Here is a 26,277-nt window from a genome sequence, read left to right on the forward strand (position 1 = left end):
TATCTTTTAGTTTTTCTGTTGGCTTATTTTTTGCATGACAAGTTGTATTTTTAGCTGGTAATATTTTGGAATTAGTTCTTTTTTAACTTCATTTTTGATTTTCAAGGGGACGGTACAAAAAAAAAAAAAACTTCGATTTTATCGGTGTGTTTTGGCTTTTGTCTGTGCGGTAAAAATGGAGTCGTAAAATGTTTCTGCAGTTCGTTACGAGTCAGTAATACAAAATAAATTTAGTTTTTCTCCTTTTTAACTTTTTGTTACCAAATTATCTGCCTGGGGCCTCGTATTGTAAAGTGGAGAAACTTTTTAGTTTTTTTTGGTACTAATCATGGCCACAGAGGCATAACATGAAGATCCTGGGCCCTAGGCAAAATCTGTAACGGGCCCTTATATTATGTAGCAGAGGATCCAGGGCCTGATAGCAATACCTACACCCTTGCATGGTCATGTTCTCACATGAGTGGACACCTGGACATTGGTGAAGCATCTACAACTCCTACCTAGTGAGGCCAAGACCATTCTAATACGGTTTTACTATAGTGCTGGGGATACAATTCTCTTCACGTTGCGTTCCACAAGAAATCGATCACTTATTGCACATGATATTAAAGTTAACCCCTTACGCTCTATCCTGCTCACCTGGTCTATCTCAGCCACGGCCAGGATTTCATGCACCGCCATCTTATAGGGTTATAGGTGCAGTGATGCGGAGAGTATACCGAGAATAAAGTGATCGAGGAAAAATATCCAGCGAGAAGCAATTCTGTGGGCGGAAGCAACTCTTGATGAAAGGATCAGAGGAGGACGTCAGGAATCGTTCTGATGAACAAGCAGAGCAGAAAACTGCAGCAACGATGACTACACACAACATGGATGGACTACAACCACGGCGACCAGCGTCAGCGCCGTTACTATCTAAGGGAGACAGAAAGACAAGTCTCCAGGGGGCAAAGGAGCAAGAATTGTATCACTGAGCTATGGAGAAACATTACCTGGGAGGTGATGCAGATATCTGTGGGGCCATGCTGGGCAATATTTGGGGCAAGTAACAGGAATCGGTCAGGTGACAGCAGTTCAGCTTATTGTTTCTGCGATTCTCACATCACAAGGTCTCCGAGTCCCCAAAATGTTCAACAATGGAGAAAAATATCAGGAAGGGAATTTTTACAATCAGTTTGGTGGAGTCTGCCTTGCCGTAATTTACGCCACATGCATTGAATGCCTCATTCTATTTGATAGATTTTGATCATATTTACATCCAGCACTGATTTTTTTAGCAGCTTCCCATTACATTATATCAAATATTAAGGGATACCAATATAAAGTACAAACTGTCCGACAAAAAATAAGTCCTCACACAGCTCTGAGAGTGGAAAAATAAAAACGTTACTGCTTTTCGAAGATGCAGGGGTAGTAAAAAACAAAGGGGGTTTGGCCCAGAGAAGAAGGCAGGATTCCTGGATGGTGTTGACGTATGGCTTCCTCTTTGTGTGATACAGCTTTAACTTGTATTTATGGATTGCTCATTGAACTGTGTTCACAAACAATGATTTGTCAGTTTCAGTATAAAACTGGGTATTTCTGTCGTTCAGGTCCCCATGTAGACTCAAACGACGTAGAGACCAACGCTAGTGTGAACCTAGCCTCATAGGCTCTTTTTATATGACTTCAATACATATGTGACTTCAATTGAAAATTGACCCCCCAGCTGGTTTTCATTTGTTCCACTTACTTTTTCAACCTTTTGTTAACCTTGTCTCTACTTTTTTTTTCCTCTACATTTTATACATGTTATATGGTGTAACTTTCACCTTCTGATATGTATCTCTATATTCTGTTGTGTAACTTTCACCTTCTATGTATCTCTATATTCTATTGTGTAACTTTCACCTTCTGATATGTATCTCTATATTTAATTGTGTAGCTTTCACCTTCAAATATGTGTTCTGTGTTCTATTGTGTAACTTTCACCTTCTAATGTGTTCTATGTTCTATTGTGTAACTTTCATGTTCTATTGTGTAACTTTCACTTTCTAATGTGTTCTATGTTCTATGGTGTAACTTTCATGTTCTATTGTGTAACTTTCACCTTCTGATATGTATAACTATGTTCTATTGTGTAACTTTCACCTTTGGAAATGTGTTCTATGTTCTAATGTGTAACTTTCACCTTCTAATATGTATAACTATGTTCTATGGTGTAACTTTCATCTGATATGTGTTGTATATTCTATTGTGTAGCTTTCTAATATGTATAACTATGTTCTATTTTATGTAGCTTTCACTTCTGCTATGTGTGCTATGCTTAGATGGGACTTCCAAATCATTGCATTCTTGTTTTCTTTATATTTTACACAACAGCCCAACGTTTGCGTACACAACATGCAATATACAGAATACACAATATACAATAGTCTCAGTATAAAGAAAATACAATATGCAATAGACAAATGTACAGTATATACAATATACAAAGTACATAATATGCAATATATACAATACACATCATACACTTTATACACTCACTCTTGTATTTCATACTTGACACCTATCCTTACCTTGAAGCCCAGTAAGAATCACCTTCCTGTCATAAATTATTTCAGATTCCTGTGACGTCATCAGGTGCACTCCTCCTGTTTGGTGAACTGACTAAAGGGATGAGAAAACCAACAGCTCCTTATCTGAGATTGGGGGCTCTAAGAGTGCAGCAGAGAAGAGGTTAATGTGGGAGGGGATGCAGGGATTGAGTTGCAGCACAGAAAGGGTTATTTTCAGCATTCAGTCTGGAGGGGGACAGATGGCATCCACCGTCCATGTGCTCTGCTGGTCCACCTCCTTTATTATCAGCAGAGAAGGAGGCGGCCGCTGTCACTTTAAGAGCAGCCGGTACAAAGAATCAGCTGAACACACAGTGAAGGAGAGAAGATAACACCCGACATCACAGGAGGGGAACCGAAAATCACAGGAGGGAGCCCCAACATTACAGGAGGGGCCACAACATCACAGGCGGGGCCCCCAACATCACAGGAGAGATCCCCAACGTCTTAACAGGGAGCCCCAACATCACAGAAGAGTTCCCCAACATCAGAGGAGGGCCCCCCAAACATCACAAGAGGGAGCCCCAACATCGCAGGAGAGACCCCCAACATCACAGGAGGGAGGCCCAACATCACAGGAGGGAAACTCCAATATTACAGGAGGGTCACACATCATCACAAGAGAGACCCCAACAGCATAGAAGGATACCCCAATATCATAGGAGGGACTTCCCCAACACCACAAGACTGAGCACCCCACTATCTGAAGAAGGCGTCTCCTATCACAGAAGGATACCCCAACATGACAGGAGGGAGCCCCTAATATCACAGGGAATAGCCTAAGCATTAGACACAGGAGGGTCCTCACGTTCTTTCAGCCCCCGGAGTCTCGGCTTATAGTGCCGCCTCCGCTCCGCGGGTGACCCCGCAGCCAGCAGTGCGCCCCCCGCTCCGCAGTCCATGGAGGTGACCCCGCAGCCTCCTCCGCCTCCCGCCCTCTAGCGCCCTCTTGTTGGAGCCGCGATGCAGCAGAGCTGAGCCGGAGCAGTGATGGATTCCCCGGCTGATCCGCACAGCCGCTAGAGGAGCCGCTCACCATGACCCTGGCCTTCTGCGGCAACGACAACCGCACCAGCGCCTACAATGTAGACAGCGGCGTACTGAACAATGGCTGCTTCGTGGACGCCCTGAACGTGGTGCCCCATGTGTTCCTCCTCTTCATCACCTTCCCCATCCTCTTCATCGGTGAGTACAAGGCATATATAGCTCCTATAGTCACCGTATATACCATAGGTTCACCTTGTATACATGTAGTCACCACACAAGTCATACATAGATCCTATAGACACTCTATACATCCCATATAGATCCTGTTATCACCACTTACATCATAGATCCTACAGACACAAAATATATCCTATGTACATCTTATAGACACCATGTATATCATATATAAATCCTATAGACACTATCATATATGTGAGTGTTATGTACATCCTATAGACACCATATATGTCATATATAGATCCTACAGACACCAAATATATCATATATACATCCTATAGACACTACTATATGTGTAATATATTATCACCTGTAGATCCTATAAACACCATATATATTATGTATTCCTCCTATAGACATTATATATACTATAGATCCTATAGACACTATATCTGTCATATACACATTTTATAGACACCATATATATCATGTATACGTCCTATGGACAACATACTGTAGATCCTATACACACCATGCATGTGTACACATCATAAATAGTTCCTATACAGGCCATAGATATACATACATCATATAAAGATCTTGTGTACACTATAGACATATGCACATCATAAATAGATCCTATACACACCATGAACATATGCATATCATTTATAGTTCCTATACACACCATACACATGTATACATCATATATACAGTACATCATATATAGGTCCTATATACACCATACACATATATACAGCATATATACAGTACATCATATATAGGTCCTATATACACCATACACATATATACAGCATATATAGGTCCTATATACACCATACACATATATACAGCATATATAGGTCCTATATACACCATACACATATATACAGCATATATACAGTACATCATATATAGGTCCTATATACACCATACACATGTATACATGTAGAGCTGCAGTGACCCGGGGGAGGGGACATGAGGTTTGTGTATTATTAATATCCACTTGCACGTGGTGACGAAATTAGCGGGTGGATAATTTTCTTGAGTTGTCATGGTAACGCTTTGATTATAAATCTGGACCTGTCATATATAATGTTACATTGTATTAGTTAGAAGATGAATTCCTGTATATGAGTCTCGGTGTCTCCACAGAGCGGCGGCCGCATCAGTAAGTGATCCGATTACTAAGAATATTGGGGATCCATCTCCAGTAACAGGCGACCGCTGTCATAGCCGCAGCACCCGAGGGAGGGATAGAGTGTAAGCTCCATGGGGCAGGGGCAGATGAAGGTGAAGATGTTGTAGGAGTTATCCATATGACTACCGCAGGGGAAAGACACTGCACAGTAATACTTCTCCTATCCTGTATATATGGACACTGCACAGTATCACTTCCCTTGTCCTGTATGTATAGACACTGCACAGTACCACTTCTCTTGTTCTGTATATATGGACACTGCACAGTATCACTTCTCTTGTCCTGTATGTATAGACACTGCACAGTATCACTTCTCTTGTCCTGTATGTATAGACACTGCACAGTACTACTTCTCTTGTCCTGTATGTATAGACACTGCACAGTATCACTTCTCTTGTCCTGTATGTATAGACACTGCACAGTATCACTTCTCTTGTCCTGTATGTATAGACACTGCACAGTATCACTTCTCTTGTCCTGTATGTATAGACACTGCACAGTACTACTTCTCTTGTCCTGTATGTATGGACACTGCACAGTACCACTTCTCTTGTCCTGAATGTATAGACACTGCACAGTACCACTTCTCTTGTCCTGTATTTATAGACACTGCACAGTACCACTTCTCTGGCCCTGTAACTGCACAGTACCACTTCTCTGGCCCTGTAACTGCACAGTACCACTTCTCTGGCCCTGTAACTGCACAGTACCACTTCTCTGGCCCTGTAACTGCACAGTACCACTTCTCTGGCCCTGTAACTGCACAGTACCACTTCTCTGGCCCTGTAACTGCACAGTACCACTTCTCTGGCCCTGTAACTGCACAGTACCACTTCTGTAGTCCTGTGTGTTGGGCAGAGGTTGCAATAACTCATGTAGCAGCATCACAGACACTTGTCCAATCAGTTTCACACCTTCCATAGCCGCAGGCGCACTGACACACATCAGATTTTTTCTGCATTGCTGACATTCATTTAAGCTCCGCCCCGATGTCGAGAGAGAGGGAAAAACTTTACAAAGCAGAATCACTATATATGTGCACCTGCCGTACATGCAGCGGCTCTGCTAAACATGTCACATACAGTACACTCTGTTATTGAAGGGGGCAGACATCGGGTCAGCTGTTCTTTTACAATTTGGTTGGGACCATAATCGGATTGTCAAGATGTATTAGATCTGCAGCGGAGGCCACAACAGTCTACATGCATGAAATGTGTGTAATGGCAGCGCTATAGGAACAAGCAGGCAATGAATTACAGGCTGTTGTCTGATCTCTGCTGTCTGAGAACAGGAAACTTGATCCTACACTGACTAGGGAGCATCGAGCTCCGAGGATGTAGTCACTAACTGACTGAGCTCCGAGCATACAGCCACTAAATCAGGGCCCCGAGCATACAGCCACTAAATCAGAGCTCCGAGCATACAGCCACTAAATCAGGGCCCCGAGCATACAGCCACTAAATCAGGGCTCCGAGCATACAGCCACTAAATCAGGGCTCCGAGCATACAGCCACTAAATCAGGGCTCCGAGCATACAGCCACTAAATCAGGGCTCCGAGCATACAGCCACTAAATCAGAGCTCCGAGCATACGGCCACTAAATCAGAGCTCCGAGCATACAGCCACTAAATCAGGGGTCTGAGCATACAGCCACTAAATCAGGGCTCTGAGCATACAGCCACTAAATCAGGGCTCCGAGCATACAGCCACTAAATCAGGGCTCCGAGCATACAGCCACTAAATCAGGGGTCTGAGCATACAGCCACTAAATCAGGGGTCTGAGCATACAGCCACTAAATCAGGGCTCTGAGCATACAGCCACTAAATCAGGGCTCCGAGCATACAGCCACTAAATCAGGGCTCCGAGCATACAGCCACTAAATCAGGGCTCCGAGCATACAGCCACTAAATCAGGGCTCCGAGCATACAGCCACTAAATCAGGGCTCCGAGCATACAGCCACTAAATCAGGGGTCTGAGCATACAGCCACTAAATCAGGGCTCCGAGCATACAGCCACTAAATCAGGGCTCCGAGCATACAGCCACTAAATCAGGGGTCTGAGCATACAGCCACTAAATCAGGGCTCCGAGCATACAGCCACTAAATCAGGGCTCCGAGCATACAGCCACTAAATCAGGGCTCCGAGCATACAGCCACTAAATCAGGGCTCCGAGCATACAGCCACTAAATCAGGGGTCTGAGCATACAGCCACTAAATCAGGGCTCCGAGCATACAGCCACTAAATCAGGGGTCTGAGCATACAGCCACTAAATCAGGGTTCCGAGCATACAGCCACTAAATCAGAGCTCTGAGCATACAGCCACTAAATCAGAGCTCTGAGCATAAAGTCAATAAATCATAGTACCACTTATTTTGTACTGTATGTATAGACACTGCACATTATCACTTCTCTTGTCCTGTGTATATGGACAGTGCACAGTACCACTTCTCTTGTTCTGTATGTATGGACATTGCACAGTACCACTTCTCTTGTTCTGTATGTATGGACACTGCACAGAACCACTTCTCTTGTTCTGTATGTATGGACACTACACAGTACCACTTCTCTTGTTCTGTATGTATGGACATTGCACAGTACCACTTCTCTTGTTCTGTATGTATGGACACTGCACAGTACCACTTCTCTTGTTCTGTATGTATGGACACTGCACAGTACTACTTCTCTTGTCCTGTGTATATGGACAGTGCACAGTACCACTTCTCTTGTTCTGTATGTATAGATACTGCACAGTACCACTTCTCTTGTTCTGTATGTATATACACAGCACAGTACCACTTCTCTTGTTCTGTATGTATATACACAGCACTGTACCACTTCTCCAGCCTAGGTTATATGCTCCTTTCTCTGTATGTTAGTTTTGGGTGAGGACAGTAAGCGCTCCCTGTGCTTCTTCTGTTTCTGTAGTGTTGACCTCTGACTTCTCTCTTGCAGGGTGGGGGAGTCAAAGCTCCAAGGTGCACATTCATCACAGCACGTGGCTGCATTTCCCGGGTCACAACCTGCGATGGATCCTGACCTTCATCCTCCTCTTCGTCTTGGTCTGTGAGATAGCTGAGGGCATCGTGTCCGATGGGTGAGTCATTACCGCCATGTGACGTGTGGCGCTGCAGAACTCTCTGATTCCAGGCCATGTGACCCGCTCATCATGTCAGGAAATTCCATGCGCTCTGCCAATTCCGTGCTTGGAATGACGGCTCTCGACCTCCTAATGAGGATGATGATGGTGATATTTCTCTCCAGCTCCAGCTGTGCGGCTGCTTCAGGATTCCCCCCGGAGCAGTTAATGGGGGACATTTATCTTGAGTAGATTTCAAAGATTTCTGCACAAGTAGAAGTCGTTTTGTTAGAGTTTGTATTGTCGTAACGTCTGCCAAATTTATCAAACGTCATGCAGTGTTTAAGTCTAATAGTTCGGTCCTGAGATGTCCCCCCCCCCCACCCCCCTACTAGAGGGAGTTTTGCTATTTTTAATTTTTATTTGATAAATTCAGCAGACATAAGACTGACAGGCTCACCTAGAATGGAGGCAGTGTTATAAAATAATACAAAATATGGTCAAATAAGGCCCCTGGAGCCCAGGACTGTATATACTGCTTACACTGTCCAGTGCATGAAACAGGCAGTGCTTCAGGAAGTATAAAGTGGGGAGGGGCACATATATCGGGGACCAGGAACTATAAAGCAGGGGAAGAGACACATATATGAGGGAACAGGACGTATAGGGCAGGGGAGGAGCACATATATCAGGGACAAGGAAGTATAGAGCAGGGGAGGGACACATATATCAGGGACAAGGAAGTATAGAGCAGGGGAGGGGAACATATATCAGGGACAAGGAAGTATAGAGCAGGGGAGGGGAACATATATCAGGGACAAGGAAGTATAGAACAGGGGGGGCACATATATGAGGGAACAGGAAGTATAGAGCAGGGGAGGGGCACATATATCGGGGACCAGGAAGTATAAAGCAGGGGAGGGACACATATCGGAGACCAGGAAGTATAGAGCAGGGGAGGGGCAAATATATCAGAGACCAGGAAGTATAGAACAGGGGAGGGGCACATATATCGGGGATTAGGAAGTATAAAGCAGGGGAGGGGCAAATATATCGGAGACCAGGAAGTATAGAGCAGGGAAGGGGCACATATATCGGAGATGCAAGTATAAAGCAGGGTAGGGGTACATATCCTACCCCCACCCTTTGTTTGGTTTTTATTGTATGTCTAAAGGGAACGAGTTCCTATTTTTAGTCAGACTATTAAAAGTTATGTTTTAGTACATTTTTGTTCCAGGAGTACCAGTTTATGTGTTATGACACATATATTGGGGACCAGAAAGTATAAAGCAGGGTAGGGGCACATATATCGGGGACCAGGAAGTATAAAGCAGGGAAGGGACACATATATCGGAGACCAGCAAGTATAAAGCAGGGTAGGGGCACATATATCGGGGACCAGGAAGTATAAAGCAGTGGAGGGACACATAAATCAGGGACTGGGAAATATAAAGCTGGGGAGGGGCAAATATCTCGGGGATCAGGAAGTATAGATCAGAAGAGGGGCACATAAATCAGGGACCAGGAAATATGACATCACATATGACTCAGCCGCTTCCATCTCCAGCCATAGGTGACCTTCTGCATCAACGCTCTGTCATGCCAATTATTGGCTTCCCATACTCAGTGCGATGACATTGGAGGCTCTACCCACAGTCTTTGAGTGCGCAGCCTTATACCGAGCCAGAAGCCTCATAGAGGAGCGGTTACTTAATATAGTGGAAGACTAACAAAGCGCTTCACCAGTCTCTGGACTACTAAATTGTGGTTTATATAATCACATTTAAAAGTTGCTTGACTTGGTCAACGGCCAAAAATGAAATAGTATTTTAAGCCCTCATATTCCACTTTAATCATGTTAATCGATTCCTTATTACATCTTCCTGGATAGATTTGTTTGGCAGTCATCCATGTGTCCTCTTGAATAGCGTTCATTACATTAGGATGAGGAGCAATGTCTATCAGGTGGCTGGTTGTTTCTCTGTGTGCAGGAAATGCTTTGGTATACATGGTGCCTCATCTGTAAGGTACTAAGGAATAAATCTTAAGATGTTTGTCCTTGCTGCCCTAACTTACCCATAACCTGAAAGATGATGCCAATGTCATTTGGCTGCTTCTAAGACCAGCAGAATATTGTCAGGTATTAATAGGGCTATGAACTGACGGGACAGGGATGTAATATTACTACTTTATAAGTCATTGGCCCCATCTGGAATGTGGAGTTCAGTTTTTATAGCAGTTCATAGAAAGGATGTCCAAGAGGTAGAAAAGGTTCAACTGAGGGCAACAAAACCAATAAGAGGCATGGGGACCTTAGTCATGAGGAAAGACTAAAGGAATTAAATTTGTTTAGTCTGGAGAAGAGGTATGAATATATAAATGGCCCATAAAAGAAAAATGGGGAAAAGCTGTTCCATTTAAAATCCCCTCAAAAGACAAGGGGGCGGTCTGCCCATCTGGGAAAAAGGTTTAATCTCCTGAGGCAACAAGGCTTCTTCACTGTAAGAACTGTGAATCTGTTGAATAGCCTACCCCAGGAGCTGGTTCTTAACTGTAAGGGCTATGAATCTGGGGAATAGCCTATCCAGGATCTGCATTTACACTGTAAGGACTATGAATCTATGCAATAGCCTACCCCAGGAGTTGCTTCTATACTATAAGGACTGTGTATCTGTGGAATAGCTTATCCAGGAGCTGGTTCTTAACTGTAAGGGCTATGAATCTGGGGAATAGCCTATCCAGGATCTGCATTTACACTGTAAGGACTGTGAATCTATGCAATAGCCTACCCCAGGAGTTGCTTCTATACTATAAGGACTGTGTATCTGTGGAATAGCTTATCCAGGAGCTGGTTCTTAACTGTAAGGGCTATGAATCTGGGGAATAGCCTATCCAGGAGCTGCATTTACACTGTAAGGACTGTGAATCTATGCAATAGCCTACCCCAGGAGTTGCTTCTATACTATAAGGACTGTGTATCTGTGGAATAGCCTACCTAGGAGCTGGTGACAGCATTCACAGCTGAAAGCTTCAAAAAAGCCTTAGATGCCTTTTAGAGCAAAATATTATTGATGGTTATGGAAATATATTGAATGTCATGTGTCACTTGATGGATATATGTCTTTTTTCAACCTATTTTATGCCTGACTAGTGGGAGACTGTGTGTTCCCGTGGATTAACAGAGTGATGTCTTGTTGGTCGTGATGACAGTCTTGACAGCTTTTAGTGTGATTGTTTGGACTGAGTGTAGAAAGCTTTGTCCCCTGTCATAGCTTTGTCTACTGGAGTTAGCCTGTCTATGGCTCATCTTCGGTTTCAGCTCTTGGATAAAACAGGTTAACGTCTAGTCCACTGGCATTCAAAGGGTTGACACGGCTAAGTGATAGTTTTCCTCTGAGCGGTTATGGGTAGGATTTAGAGCAGCAAGGACAAACGTATTAACATTTAATGTACAATAATGCAGTGGTTATGTAAAAGGTTAGAGAAGTAGCAAAATAAAATCACAATATAGAAGAAACTGCAGTTATAGTAATGAAAAGGGATAAAATAAAGAGTAACAGAGACATCCAGCCAAGCGGAGCGGCAGACGATGGGAAGAGATCTACAATGCTGTCTGTACACTACTGGAGCAAAGCAGCTGATCGGGATCTCACTGGATCTTATCAGATACACCATGACATAGTGAGCCCTGGAGTGCTGATAGACCATATAAAGAAGCACCCGGTGGTCTCCAAGCTCTGCTGACTCAATAACTGCAGAGTCCAGACTCCTCTGGTTCAAAAACTGTGCCCACTGGGAACTTCATGGCATGGTCAAGCAGCTGTATGCCAGCTTTACATCACGAAACACAATGCAAATTGTCAGATGGTGCGGTATAAAGCACAATCCACACTGGAGAAGTGGAAACGTGTTCTGTGCACCAACCAATCAGACTTCTCTAATGGCGGTCTGATAATCTGGGTTTGGTGAATGCCGGAAGAATGTTACGGCCTGACTACATTGTGCTAGATGTGATGTCTCGTGTAGGAAAGGTAATGCTATGGGGGGTTTTTTAGGGGTCTGCCTCGACCCCCTTATTTCTAGGGAGAGGAAATCTTATTGCCTCATTATTTTGGACAACTCTTGCTTAAAGCTTTGCATGACTGTCCCTATGCATAAAGCAAGGTCCATAAGACATGTTTGGGGGACAGTGTACGCAGAGCCCGCTATACCCTATATACAGGCTTATGATCCATGCTTGACATCATGTGCGGTTTTGAGATTTTCTTATAAATAAAACCATATTATACCGCCAGACACCCTTGTCATTCTCCTTGCTATCATTCTCACTATCATCTTCCTTCACCTTGTCATCATCTCCATCATCATCCACATCCTCCTCACCCGTCATCATCCTCATCATCAACCCCACCCTTGTCGTTATCTTGACCATCACCCCCACCGTTGTCATCATCCTCCTCATCCTTGTCATTCTGCTTGTTATCATCTTCACCATCACCCCCACCCTTGTCATCCTCCTCCTCCTTGTCATTCTCCTCCCCATCAACCTCCTCACCCTTGCCATTCTCTTCTCTATCATCCTCACTATCCTCCCCATCCCTGTCATCATCCTCCTCTTCCTTGTCATCCTCCTCCTCACCCTTGCCATTCTCCTATCATCCTCCCATTCACCCTGCACCCATATCCTCCTCCTCTTCATTGTCATTCTTCCCACTATCATCCTCATCATCATCCCCCACCATTATCCTCATCATCTTCACCTCCCTTGTCCTCACCTTCCCTATTATTGTGGCCACCATCCTGATTATTTCCTCATCCGATAATTTTCCTTATTGTTCAGGTTCTCCGACTCGAGGCACCTGCACCTCTACATGCCGGCCGTCATGGCGTTCCTGGCCGGCATCACATCTATTGTCTATTATCACAACATTGAGACGTCCAACTTCCCAAAGCTGCTAATAGGTAAGGACCGGGCGGTGCGACCAATCAGATGCTTGCAGCAGGGTCATGTGACTAGTACGAATCATAATGGCGTCTGTCATGGCGATGTAGTCTGGAAGGGGGTCAGCAGATAGTGACAGGGCGTGCTGCCACTGCAAGCGAATAAAGACCCCCCGCCATTATAGGTGACCCCTGTAGGGATGCTGAGTGTGGAAGAGGAACCCAACCACTATAGGTGACTCTAACTATGAATAAGGACCCCCACCATTATAAGTGACTCCTGGGAAGATTATAGCTATGAACGAGGACTACTATAGAAGAATCCTGGAGGGATGCTAGCTATGAATGAGGACCTCCACCACTATAGATGACTTCTGGAAGGATGCTAACTATGAATGAGGACCCCCACTGCTATAGGTGACTCCTATAAGGGTGCCAAGTGACAATGAGGACCCCCCCCCCCATCACTATAGAATAATCCTGCAGGGATGCTAACTAGGAATGAAGACCCCCACTGCTATAGGTGACTCCTGCAGAGATACTAACTATGAATGAGGACCCCCACCACTATAGATGACTCCTGTAAGGGTGCCAAGTGAGAATGAGGATCCCCCATCCCTATAGGAGAATCCTGCAGGGATGCATAGTGTGAATGAGCCATGCATGACTTCTGCAGGGATTCTAAGTGTGAGTGAGACCCCCACCACCACCACAATTATAGGCAATCCTGCAGACATGTAGATTATGAATAAGACCCCCCACTACCATTATAAGCACAGTATGCAGGGACTCTGAGAGTAAATTAGACCCCCCACACCACAGCTCTTTGTGTATAAGACATGGCTCAGTAGAAGATAAGAAGAGCGCCGGCTTTATAACGTCATTCAGCGGTGCTGATAATAGATGAGGTTTGGATTTCACACGACTGTGCAGAGCTGTGAACGTTATGGAGAACAGGAAATAACAGGAGATAATATGACCACCCTCCCCAAAACTCATCTACCCCCCCACCGCCCCCTTAGTGATGAGCACATAAATGACGCCCGTCCTACAGCACATTCACAAGATTCTGGCCAAGGCCTCCAGTGCATGGAGTCAGGGACGTGTCCGCTGTCACTGGAGCTGGCAGGATTCCAGTCTCCACAAGACACATCAATAATTCAGCGTAAAGAGAAAATCCATAGTCTAAGCTGTATGAATGCAGCGAAACCCCCCGAACCCCCCCGCCGATGACCTTCTAGTAATTCCTCATTAATGACTCCACATAGAACCAACAACCTGCAGCGTAATAAGCCCGGGATTTATCATCTATATGGTAGTTATACCGCAGGGCTAAGCAGGTGTGACGTGTCCTGAGTTATTAGTATGTCTTTAGTATGTCAATGCCTCGGGTCTCATACTGCAAATCTGTGAAAATCATCCCTGGATGCTGAGGCTGCCATGTCCATTAAGACAGTGATGATATATGGGGCCTTGTGTCACCCCAAGCCTTCATGTCAGTGCACAGAGAGCACAGGATGGATAGCTGGTTCTTGCACACAATTACTGCATATTTGTGGTTTGCATCTGTATCATTCAGGTCTGTGCAGTATGGAGAGACAGTCTACTGTACAGCAGATAATACAAGTCTGTGTAGTATGGAGAGACAGTCTACTGTATAGCAGATAATACAAGTCTGTGCAGTATGGAGAGACAGTCTACTGTACAGCAGATAATACAAGTCTGTGTAGTGTGGAGAGACAGTCTACTGTATAGCAGATAATACAAGTCTGTGCAGTATGGAGAGACAGTCTACTATACAGAAGATAATACAAATTTGTGTAGTATGGAGAGACAGTCTACTGTACAGCAGGCAATACAAGTCTGTGTAGTATGGAGAGACAGTCTACTGTACAGCAGATAATACAGGTCTGTGTAGTATGGAGAGACAGTCTACTGTACAGCAGATAATACAAGTCTGTGTAGTATGGAGAGACAGTCTACTGTACAGCAAATAATACAAGTATGTGTAGCATGGAGAGACAGTCTACTGTACAGCAGATAATACAAGTCTGTGTAGTACGGAGAGACAGTCTACTGTACAGCAGATAATACAAGTCTGTGTAGTATGGAGAGACAGTCTACTGTACAGCAGATAATACAGGTCTGTGTAGTATGGAGAGACAGTCTACTGTACAGCAGATAATCAACAGCAACAGCTGGTGGTGTCCTGTGTCCCAGAATCGTAGCCATGAAGATGAAGTAGTAGTGATGATGAGAGTGGTCTTTCTTATGATGGTGATCATTCTGACACTTTTTCTTCTCCTTTCTTGTCCCCCCAGCATTACTGGTCTATTGGACAATGACTTTTATCACAAAAACCATCAAGTTTGTAAAGTTCTGTGACAACGGCGTGGGGTTCCAGCAGCTGCGATTCTGCCTCACCGGATTATTAGCCATTCTCTATGGCATGCTGCTGGTTGTGGAGATTAATGTCATCAGAGTGCGGGTGAGTGATGTCATAGACCTCCTGCAGAGTGTGGGTGGGTGATGTCATGGACCTCCTGTAGAGTGCGGGTGAGTGATGTCATAAAACTCCTGTAGAGTGCAGGTGAGTGATGTCATGGACTTCGTGCAGAGTGCGGGTGAGTGATGTCATGGACTTCGTGCAGAGTGCGGGTGAGTGATGTCATAGACCTCCTGTAGAGTGCGGGTGAGTGATGTCATGGATCTCCTGCAGAGTGCGGGTGAGTGATGTCATGGACTTCGTGCAGAGTGCGGGTGAGTGATGTCATGGACTTCGTGCAGAGTGCGGGTGAGTGATGTCATAGACCTCCTGTAGAGTGCGGGTGAGTGATGTCATGGACTTCGTGCAGAGTGCGGGTGAGTGATGTCATGGACTTCGTGCAGAGTGCGGGTGAGTGATGTCATAGACCTCCTGTAGAGTGCGGGTGAGAGATGTCATGGATCTCCTGCAGAGTGCGGGTGAGTGATGTCATGGATCTCCTGCAGAGTGCGGGTGAGTGATGTCATAGACCTCCTGTAGAGTGCGGGTGAGTGATGTCATGGATCTCCTGCAGAGTGCGGGTGAGTGATGTCATGGATCTCCTGCAGAGTGCGGGTGAGTGATGTCATGGACTTCGTGCAGAGTGCGGGTGAGTGATGTCATAGACCTCCTGCAGAGTGCGGGTGAGTGATGTCATGGACCTCGTGAACGCGCCAGAACCTGTCAACGGGCTCTGTGTATATGAACAAGACTCTGCATATTTTATGCCAGGATATGACAATATGCACATTGGACACTCTTAGCTCGCAGCTCATAACGCTGGATACAGTTGCGTGTAGCGTGTATTGTACACATAGTAGAGGAATCACTGATCCGCCTCTCATCAGGACCCGGGTGCAATAATAACACAGCCGTATAATTATAGTGACAATAACTAATAACTATACAGTGTAATAATGAGTCATCTACATTAGCATCAGCGAACCTCACAATACGCAACGCACACTATTATTACAATACACAGCAACGCTTAGAACAAAAACATAACAGTACAAGGTGCACAACAGTAAGTGGGAGTGCAAATACTGATCAGAAGAACGGGCGACCGAATATCCCCCATGCTTCCTCCTTGTGAATGGAGCCCCTTCTCTTAGGATCAGTCATAAATATCTGATTGGGGGGATGTGACAGGGAGTCCCCCATAGGGATTAACTATATACTTTGGACACCCCTACTATACACAGCACAGTGTGGGAGCCGTTGTCTCTGGTCCCTCCATCATGGTCTGTACTGACTTCAGTAAGAGGGAATCTGCAGTAATGGCACCGACACTATACAGGGATCCACATGTCTCCGCTCCCACGTTGTGTATAGTAGGTCATCGGACGCAGCCCCGTACAGCTGGTCGTGCAGAGTCCTCCTGTATCTCTTCTTCGGGTTATCTTCTTCCATCATCTTTATTCTGTTTTTACTCCTTAGAGATATGTCTTCTACAAATGTCCCAGAGAAGTGAAGCCCCCGGAGGATCTGCAGGATCTGGGGGTGCGATTCCTTCAGCCCTTTGTCAACCTCCTCTCAAAAGGGACGTACTGGTGGATGAATACATTTATTAAGACGGCTCACAAAAAGCCCATCGACCTGAAAGCAATAGGAAAACTGCCCATAGCCATGAGGGCCATCACCAACTACATCCTCCTCAACCAGGCTTTCCAAGCACAAAGGGTGAGTTATCTGCAGCGCCTCCACCATTACTGGAGGAGGGGGCCTTTGTACGGTGAGGCGTGAATATAGCATCATCCATATATCACATGTATCACCCTATGGAGCAGTATATCACATGCAACACTCTGTGTAGCTGTATATGATACGCAACACTTTGTGTAGAAGTATATCACATGTATCATCCTGTGTAACCCAGATATCACACATATCACCTCATGCAGCTGTATATGACACATATCACCCTATGTAGCTGTATATGACAAGTTCAGGGACCGTTGGCAGTATTACAGTATAGTGCCCGGTGATAACGTTGACTCCTTCTCCTCCCCACAGTCCAAGTCTTCCCCATATCCTACTGGCTCCCGCACCATCTGGTGCACCCTGTGCCATGCCTTTGGGAGACCCCTCATCCTCAGCAGTGTCTTCCGGATCCTGGCCGATATGCTGGGATTTGCTGGTCCGCTCTGTGTGTCTGGGATCGTCCACCACCTCAGCCAAGAAAACAAGACCTTCCACCCGCGGGTAACCCCCCTGCATGAGATATCAAGGGCAGGCTATTGTTTCGTGTTGTCATCTACTTGTGTCATTATGAGGATATAATGTGATTGTTTGGGGTCATTGTATAATGGGGTGCAGATAAGGGCCAGTACCAGGGTCTCACCCATCTATATGTGCCCATTGTGTACCCACTTATATGTGCCTGGCTATGTACCCATCTATATGTACCCGTTGTGTACCCATCTATATGTACCCATTCTGTACCCATCTATGTGTGCCCATTATGCACCCATCAATATGTGCCCATTGTGTACCCATTTATATGTGCCCGTTGTGTACCCATCTATGTGTGCCCATTATGCACCCATCAATATGTGCCCATTGTGTACCCATCAATATGTGCCTATTGTGTACCCATCTATGTGTACCCGTTGTGTACCCATCTATGTGTACCTGTTGTGTACCCATCTATATGTACCCGTTTTGTACCCATCTATGTGTGCCCATTGTGTACCCATCTATATGTGCCCGTTGTGTACCCATCTATGTGTGCCCAGCTGTGTGCTGGCATTTGCACCGTGTCTCTTATTGTCTCTCACTCTTCTCTTGCAGACAGTGTTTTTTGGGGTTTCCTTCATCTCCTCTCAGGAGTTTTTGGCCAACGCCTACGTCCTGGCGGTTCTGCTGTTTTTCGCCCTGCTCCTACAAAGAACATTTCTTCAGGCCTCGTATTATGTCGCCATTGAGACCGGGATCAACCTGCGTGGAGCAATACAGGTGAGACTTGGCCCACGCTGAATCCTCTAATACTAACACGTACATGGGACAGTGTGATGTCAGTAATGGCGTGCGAGTACAAGTGAGGGTGCAGCAGGGGTGAAAGCTGATGGTCAAAATTAGGACCAAAGATGGTTGAGGGCCAAGCAAGGAGGTGTCCATGAGGACCACAGACTGAGGTCCATGTGAGAACCAAGGATGGAATAAGAATGTGGTGCGGGTCTATGTAAGGGCACAGTGCGAGACGTTCTCACCTTCTTCATGGCCAGAAGAGCAGTAGTTGGCGGCGTTGACAGCTGGTGCCAATCTATAGAGACTGTCAGGTGAAGCTACGCCATGTCATTGGGGCTTCCAGGAGATAAAGGGACATTACTTGGCCTCTGTCCAGAGCGGCTCATATAAATAGTACAAAGCCATTCTACACCAGATCAGACCATAATGTTCCTGACGGAAATCTCCACCCTGGTGCTGGAGCTGTCACACCTATCCTCAGCTCCGGGTGATGGGTGAAGAACAGGCCGTGCTGTGTCATTGGCCGATCCAAGTCATGAAGAAGGGGGACGAGGCTACACCATGGACGAGAATCTCATTACAGCCAAAAACATATGGGGATGTCACAAGAGAAGACTAGTACGAGATCAGGACACCCTGCCCACACAGTGCAGTTCTGACCTCATTTCAGGAAGGCTCCGTCCAATCGGGGGGAGATGGAATAAACATTCAGAAACCACAGGCGGAAGGAAGAGCGCCAAAATGTACAGCACTACCATATCTACTCCAAACCTACAGATAGCTGAGGGATGATGGGAGTTGTAGGCGCAGCTTAACTATTTATAATGTATTGTGTTGTCACAGACCAAGATCTACAGTAAGATTATGCATCTGTCCACATCCAACATGTCCATGGGAGAGATGACGTCCGGCCAGATCTGCAACCTCGTGGCCATCGACACCAATCAGCTCATGTGGTTTTTCTTCCTGTGTCCCAATCTCTGGGCGATGCCTGTTCAGGTGCGGAAGCATGTAGTGCAACGTGACAGGAGGAGCAGTCTGTAGTGTGACGTGACAGGAGGAGCAGTCTGTAGTGCAACGTGACAGGAGGAGCAGTCTGTAGTGTGACGTGACAGGAGGAGCAGTCTGTAGTGTGACGTGACAGGAGGAGCAGTCTGTAGTGTGACGTGACAGGAGGAGCAGTCTGTAGTGTGACGTGACAGGAGGAGCAGTCTGTAGTGTGACAGGAGGAGCAGTCTGTAGTGTGACAGGAGGAGCAGTCTGTAGTGTGACGTGACAGGAGGAGCAGTCTGTAGTGCAACGTGACAGGAGGAGCAGTCTGTAGTGTGACGTGACAGGAGGAGCAGTCTGTAGTGTGACAGGAGGAGCAGTCTGTAGTGTGACAGGAGGAGCAGTCTGTAGTGTGACAGGAGGAGCAGTCTGTAGTGTGCCAGGAGGAGCAGTCTGTAGTGTGACAGGAGGAGCAGTCTGTAGTGTGACGTGACAGGAGGAGCAGTCTGTAGTGTGACGTGACAGGAGGAGCAGTCTGTAGTGTGACGTGACAGGAGGAGCAGTCTGTAGTGTGACGTGACAGGAGGAGCAGTCTGTAGTGTAACGTGACAGGAGGAGCAGTCTGTAGTGTAACGTGACAGGAGGAGCAGTCTGTAGTGTGACAGGAGGTGCAGTCTGTAGTGTAACGTGACAGGAGGAGCAGTCTGTAGTGTGACGTGACAGGAGGAGAAGTCTGTAGTGTGACGTGACAGGAGGAGCAGTCTGTAGTGCAACGTGACAGGAGGAGAAGTCTGTAGTGCAACGTGACAGGAGGAGAAGTCTGTAGTGTGACGTGACAGGAGGAGCAGTCTGTAGTGCAACGTGACAGGAGGAGCAGTCTGTAGTGTGACAGGAGGAGCAGTCTGTAGTGTGACAGGAGGAGCAGTCTGTAGTGTGACGTGGCAGGAGGAGCAGTCTGTAGTGTAATGTGACAGGAGAAGCAGTCTGTAGTGCAACGTGACAGGAGGAGCAGTCTGTATTGTGACGTGACAGGAGGAGCAGTCTGTAGTGTGACGTGACAGGAGGAGCAGTCTGTAGTGCAACATGACAGGAGGAGCAGTCTGTAGTGTGACAGGAGGAGCAGTCTGTAGTGTGACAGGAGGAGCAGTCTGTAGTGTGACAGGAGGAGCAGTCTGTAGTGTGACGTGACAGGAGGATCAGTCTGTAGTGTGACGTGACAGGAGGAGCAGTCTGTAGTGCAACATGACAGGAGGAGCAGTCTGTAGTGTGACGTGACAGGAGGAGCAGTCTGTAGTGTGACAGGAGGAGCAGTCTGTAGTGTGACAGGAGGAGCAGTCTGTAGTGTGACAGGAGGAGCAGTCTGTAGTGTGACAGGAGGAGCAGTCTGTAGTGTAACGTGACAGGAGGAGCAGTCTGTAGTGTGACAGGAGGAGCAGTCTGTAGTGTGACAGGAGGAGCAGTCTGTAGTGTGACGTGACAGGAGGATCAGTCTGTAGTGTGACGTGACAGGAGGAGCAGTCTGTAGTGCAACATGACAGGAGGAGCAGTCTGTAGTGTGACGTGACAGGAGAAGCAGTCTGTAGTGTGACAGGAGGAGCAGTCTGTAGTGTGACAGGAGGAGCAGTCTGTAGTGTGACAGGAGGAGCAGTCTGTAGTGTAACGTGACAGGAGGAGCAGTCTGTAGTGTGACAGGAGGAGCAGTCTGTAGTGTGACAGGAGGAGCAGTCTGTAGTGTGACAGGAGGAGCAGTCTGTAGTGTGACAGGAGGAGCAGTCTGTAGTGTAACGTGACAGGAGGAGCAGTCTGTAGTGTAACGTGACAGGAGGAGCAGTCTGTAGTGTGACAGGAGGTGCAGTCTGTAGTGTAACGTGACAGGAGGAGCAGTCTGTAGTGTGACGTGACAGGAGGAGAAGTCTGTAGTGCAACGTGACAGGAGGAGCAGTCTGTAGTGTGACGTGACAGGAGGAGCAGTCTGTAGTGTGACAGGAGGAGCAGTCTGTAGTGTGACAGGAGGAGCAGTCTGTAGTGTGACGTGGCAGGAGGAGCAGTCTGTAGTGTAATGTGACAGGAGAAGCAGTCTGTAGTGTGACGTGACAGGAGGAGCAGTCTGTAGTGTGACGTGACAGGAGGAGCAGTCTGTAGTGCAACATGACAGGAGGAGCAGTCTGTAGTGTGACAGGAGGAGCAGTCTGTAGTGTGACAGGAGGAGCAGTCTGTAGTGTGACAGGAGGAGCAGTCTGTAGTGTAACGTGACAGGAGGAGCAGTCTGTAGTGTGACGTGACAGGAGGAGCAGTCTGTAGTGTGACGTGACAGGAGGATCAGTCTGTAGTGTGACGTGACAGGAGGAGCAGTCTGTAGTGCAACATGACAGGAGGAGCAGTCTGTAGTGTGACGTGACAGGAGGAGCAGTCTGTAGTGCAACATGACAGGAGGAGCAGTCTGTAGTGTGACGTGACAGGAGGAGCAGTCTGTAGTGTGACGTGACAGGAGGAGCAGTCTGTAGTGTGACGTGACAGGAGGAGCAGTCTGTAGTGTGACGTGACAGGAGGAGCAGTCTGTAGTGTGACGTGACAGGAGGAGCAGTCTAGTGTGTGACGTGACAGGAGGAGCAGTCTGTAGTGTGACGTGACAGGAGGAGCAGTCTGTAGTGTGACGTGACAGGAGGAGCAGTCTAGTGTGTGACGTGACAGGAGGAGCAGTCTGTAGTGTGACGTGACAGGAGGAGCAGTCTGTAGTGTGACGTGACAGGAGGAGAAGTCTGTAGTGTGACGTGACAGGAGGAGCAGTCTGTAGTGCAACGTGACAGGAGGAGCAGTCTGTAGTGTGACGTGACAGGAAGAGCAGTCTGTAGTGCAGCGTGACAGGAGGAGCAGTCTGTATTGCGACGTGACAGGAGGAGCAGTCTGTAGTGCAACGTGACAGGAGGAGCAGTCTGTAGTGTGACGTGACAGGAAGAGCAGTCTGTAGTGTGACGTGACAGGAAGAGCAGTCTGTAGTGCAGCGTGACAGGAGGAGCAGTCTGTATTGCGACGTGACAGGAGGAGCAGTCTGTAGTGCGACGTGACAGGAGGAGCAGTCTGTAGTGCGATGTGACAGGAGGAGCAGTCTGTAGTGTGACGTGACAGGAGGAGCAGTCTGTAGTGTAACGTGACAGGAGGAGCAGTCTGTAGTGTGACGTGACAGGAGGAGCAGTCTGTAGTGTGACGTGACAGGAGGAGAAGTCTGTAGTGTGACGTGACAGGAGGAGCAGTCTGTAGTGTGACGTGACAGGAGGAGCAGTCTGTAGTGTGACGTGACAGGAGGAGCAGTCTGTAGTGTGATGTGAGAGGAGGAGCAGTCTGTAGTGTGACAGGAGGAGCAGTCTGTAGTGTGACAGGAGGAGCAGTCCGTAGTGTGACGTGGCAGGAGGAGCAGTCTGTAGTGTAATGTGACAGGAGGAGCAGTCTGTAGTGTGACGTGACAGGAGGAGCAGTCTGTAGTGTGACGTGACAGGAGGAGCAGTCTGTAGTGTGACGTGACAGGAGGAGCAGTCTGTAGTGCAACATGACAGGAGGAGCAGTCTGTAGTGTGACGTGACAGGAGGAGCAGTCTGTAGTGTGACGTGACAGGAGGAGCAGTCTGTAGTGTGACGTGACAGGAGGAGCAGTCTGTAGTGTGACGTGACAGGAGGAGCAGTCTGTAGTGCAACGTGACAGGAGGAGCAGTCTGTAGTGTGACGTGACAGGAAGAGCAGTCTGTAGTGCAGCGTGACAGGAGGAGCAGTCTGTATTGCGACGTGACAGGAGGAGCAGTCTGTAGTGCGACATGACAGGAGGAGCAGTCTGTAGTGTGACGTGACAGGAGGAGCAGTCTGTAGTGTGACGTGACAGGAGGAGCAGTCTGTAGTGTGACGTGACAGGAGGAGCAGTCTGTAGTGCAACGTGACAGGAGGAGCAGTCTGTAGTGTGACGTGACAGGAGGAGCAGTCTGTAGTGTGACAGGAGGAGCAGTCTGTAGTGTGACAGGAGGAGCAGTCTGTAGTGTGACAGGAGGAGCAGTCTGTAGTGTAACGTGACAGGAGGAGCAGTCTGTAGTGTAACGTGACAGGAGGAGCAGTCTGTAGTGTGACAGGAGGTGCAGTCTGTAGTGTAACGTGACAGGAGGAGCAGTCTGTAGTGTGACATGACAGGAGGAGAAGTCTGTAGTGTGACGTGACAGGAGGAGCAGTCTGTAGTGCAACGTGACAGGAGGAGAAGTCTGTAGTGTGACGTGACAGGAGGAGCAGTCTGTAGTGCAACGTGACAGGAGGAGCAGTCTGTAGTGTGACGTGACAGGAGGAGCAGTCTGTAGTGTGACAGGAGGAGCAGTCTGTAGTGTGACAGGAGGAGCAGTCTGTAGTGTGACGTGGCAGGAGGAGCAGTCTGTAGTGTAATGTGACAGGAGAAGCAGTCTGTAGTGTGACGTGACAGGAGGAGCAGTCTGTAGTGTGACGTGACAGGAGGAGCAGTCTGTAGTGCAACATGACAGGAGGAGCAGTCTGTAGTGTGACAGGAGGAGCAGTCTGTAGTGTGACAGGAGGAGCAGTCTGTAGTGTGACAGGAGGAGCAGTCTGTAGTGTGACGTGACAGGAGGATCAGTCTGTAGTGTGACGTGACAGGAGGAGCAGTCTGTAGTGCAACATGACAGGAGGAGCAGTCTGTAGTGTGACGTGACAGGAGGAGCAGTCTGTAGTGCAACATGACAGGAGGAGCAGTCTGTAGTGTGACGTGACAGGAGGAGCAGTCTGTAGTGTGACGTGACAGGAGGAGCAGTCTGTAGTGTGACGTGACAGGAGGAGCAGTCTGTAGTGTGACGTGACAGGAGGAGCAGTCTGTAGTGTGACGTGACAGGAGGAGCAGTCTAGTGTGTGACGTGACAGGAGGAGCAGTCTGTAGTGTGACGTGACAGGAGGAGCAGTCTGTAGTGTGACGTGACAGGAGGAGCAGTCTAGTGTGTGACGTGACAGGAGGAGCAGTCTGTAGTGTGACGTGACAGGAGGAGCAGTCTGTAGTGCAACGTGACAGGAGGAGCAGTCTGTAGTGTGACGTGACAGGAAGAGCAGTCTGTAGTGCAGCGTGACAGGAGGAGCAGTCTGTATTGCGACGTGACAGGAGGAGCAGTCTGTAGTGCAACGTGACAGGAGGAGCAGTCTGTAGTGTGACGTGACAGGAAGAGCAGTCTGTAGTGCAGCGTGACAGGAGGAGCAGTCTGTATTGCGACGTGACAGGAGGAGCAGTCTGTAGTGCGATGTGACAGGAGGAGCAGTCTGTAGTGTGACGTGACAGGAGGAGCAGTCTGTAGTGTAACGTGACAGGAGGAGCAGTCTGTAGTGTGACGTGACAGGAGGAGCAGTCTGTAGTGTGACGTGACAGGAGGAGCAGTCTGTAGTGTGACGTGACAGGAGGAGAAGTCTGTAGTGTGACGTGACAGGAGGAGCAGTCTGTAGTGCAACGTGACAGGAGGAGAAGTCTGTAGTGTGACGTGACAGGAGGATCAGTCTGTAGTGCAACGTGACAGGAGGAGCAGTCTGTAGTGTGATGTGAGAGGAGGAGCAGTCTGTAGTGTGACAGGAGGAGCAGTCTGTAGTGTGACAGGAGGAGCAGTCTGTAGTGTGACGTGGCAGGAGGAGCAGTCTGTAGTGTGACGTGACAGGAGGAGCAGTCTGTAGTGTGACGTGACAGGAGGAGCAGTCTGTAGTGTGACGTGACAGGAGGAGCAGTCCGTAGTGTGACGTGGCAGGAGGAGCAGTCTGTAGTGTAATGTGACAGGAGGAGCAGTCTGTAGTGTGACGTGACAGGAGGAGCAGTCTGTAGTGTGACGTGACAGGAGGAGCAGTCTGTAGTGTGACGTGACAGGAGGAGCAGTCTGTAGTGCAACATGACAGGAGGAGCAGTCTGTAGTGTGACGTGACAGGAGGAGCAGTCTGTAGTGTGACGTGACAGGAGGAGCAGTCTGTAGTGTGACGTGACAGGAGGAGCAGTCTGTAGTGTGACGTGACAGGAGGAGCAGTCTGTAGTGCAACATGACAGGAGGAGCAGTCTGTAGTGTGACGTGACAGGAGGAGCAGTCTGTAGTGTGACGTGACAGGAGGAGCAGTCTGTAGTGTGACGTGACAGGAGGAGCAGTCTGTAGTGCAACGTGACAGGAGGAGCAGTCTGTAGTGTGACGTGACAGGAAGAGCAGTCTGTAGTGCAGCGTGACAGGAGGAGCAGTCTGTATTGCGACGTGACAGGAGGAGCAGTCTGTAGTGCGACATGACAGGAGGAGCAGTCTGTAGTGTGACGTGACAGGAGGAGCAGTCTGTAGTGTGACGTGACAGGAGGAGCAGTCTGTAGTGTGACGTGACAGGAGGAGCAGTCTGTAGTGCAACGTGACAGGAGGAGCAGTCTGTAGTGTGACGTGACAGGAAGAGCAGTCTGTAGTGCAGCGTGACAGGAGGAGCAGTCTGTAGTGTGACAGGAGGAGCAGTCTGTAGTGTGACGTCACAGGAGGAGCAGTCTGTATTGCGACGTGACAGGAGGAGCAGTCTGTAGTGCGACATGACAGGAGGAGCAGTCTGTAGTGTGACGTGACAGGAGGAGCAGTCTGTAGTGTGACGTGACAGGAGGAGCAGTCTGTAGTGTGACAGGAGGAGCAGTCTGTAGTGTGACGTCACAGGAGGAGCAGTCTGTATTGCGACGTGACAGGAGGAGCAGTCTGTAGTGCGACATGACAGGAGGAGCAGTCTGTAGTGTGACGTGACAGGAGGAGCAGTCTGTAGTGTGACGTGACAGGAGGAGCAGTCTGTAGTGT

General features: G+C 47.7%; 1 protein-coding gene across 2 annotated transcripts in view; it reads left to right on the plus strand.

The window, feature by feature from the left end:
* The first annotated feature begins 2,734 nt into the window (after positions 1 to 2,734).
* ABCC8 (ATP binding cassette subfamily C member 8) overlaps positions 2,735 to 26,277 on the plus strand; it is a 49,770-nt gene continuing 26,227 nt past the window's right edge. Inside the window, exons 1-8 of one of the 2 annotated variants that reach the window (XM_075280929.1) lie at positions 2,735 to 3,782; positions 7,918 to 8,059; positions 12,882 to 13,003; positions 15,304 to 15,470; positions 16,947 to 17,189; positions 17,523 to 17,711; positions 18,300 to 18,464; positions 19,320 to 19,475. In XM_075280929.1, coding sequence (XP_075137030.1) covers positions 3,635 to 3,782; positions 7,918 to 8,059; positions 12,882 to 13,003; positions 15,304 to 15,470; positions 16,947 to 17,189; positions 17,523 to 17,711; positions 18,300 to 18,464; positions 19,320 to 19,475 — 1,332 coding nt within the window. In that variant the 5' untranslated portion in view covers positions 2,735 to 3,634. The remainder of the gene's footprint in view (positions 3,783 to 7,917; positions 8,060 to 12,881; positions 13,004 to 15,303; positions 15,471 to 16,946; positions 17,190 to 17,522; positions 17,712 to 18,299; positions 18,465 to 19,319; positions 19,476 to 26,277) is intronic. The other variant, XM_075280928.1, reaches the window with a different exon arrangement.

The sequence above is a fragment of the Leptodactylus fuscus genome, chromosome 7 (genome assembly GCF_031893055.1).
Source record: "Leptodactylus fuscus isolate aLepFus1 chromosome 7, aLepFus1.hap2, whole genome shotgun sequence".
NCBI classification, from domain to species: Eukaryota; Metazoa; Chordata; class Amphibia; order Anura; family Leptodactylidae; genus Leptodactylus; species Leptodactylus fuscus.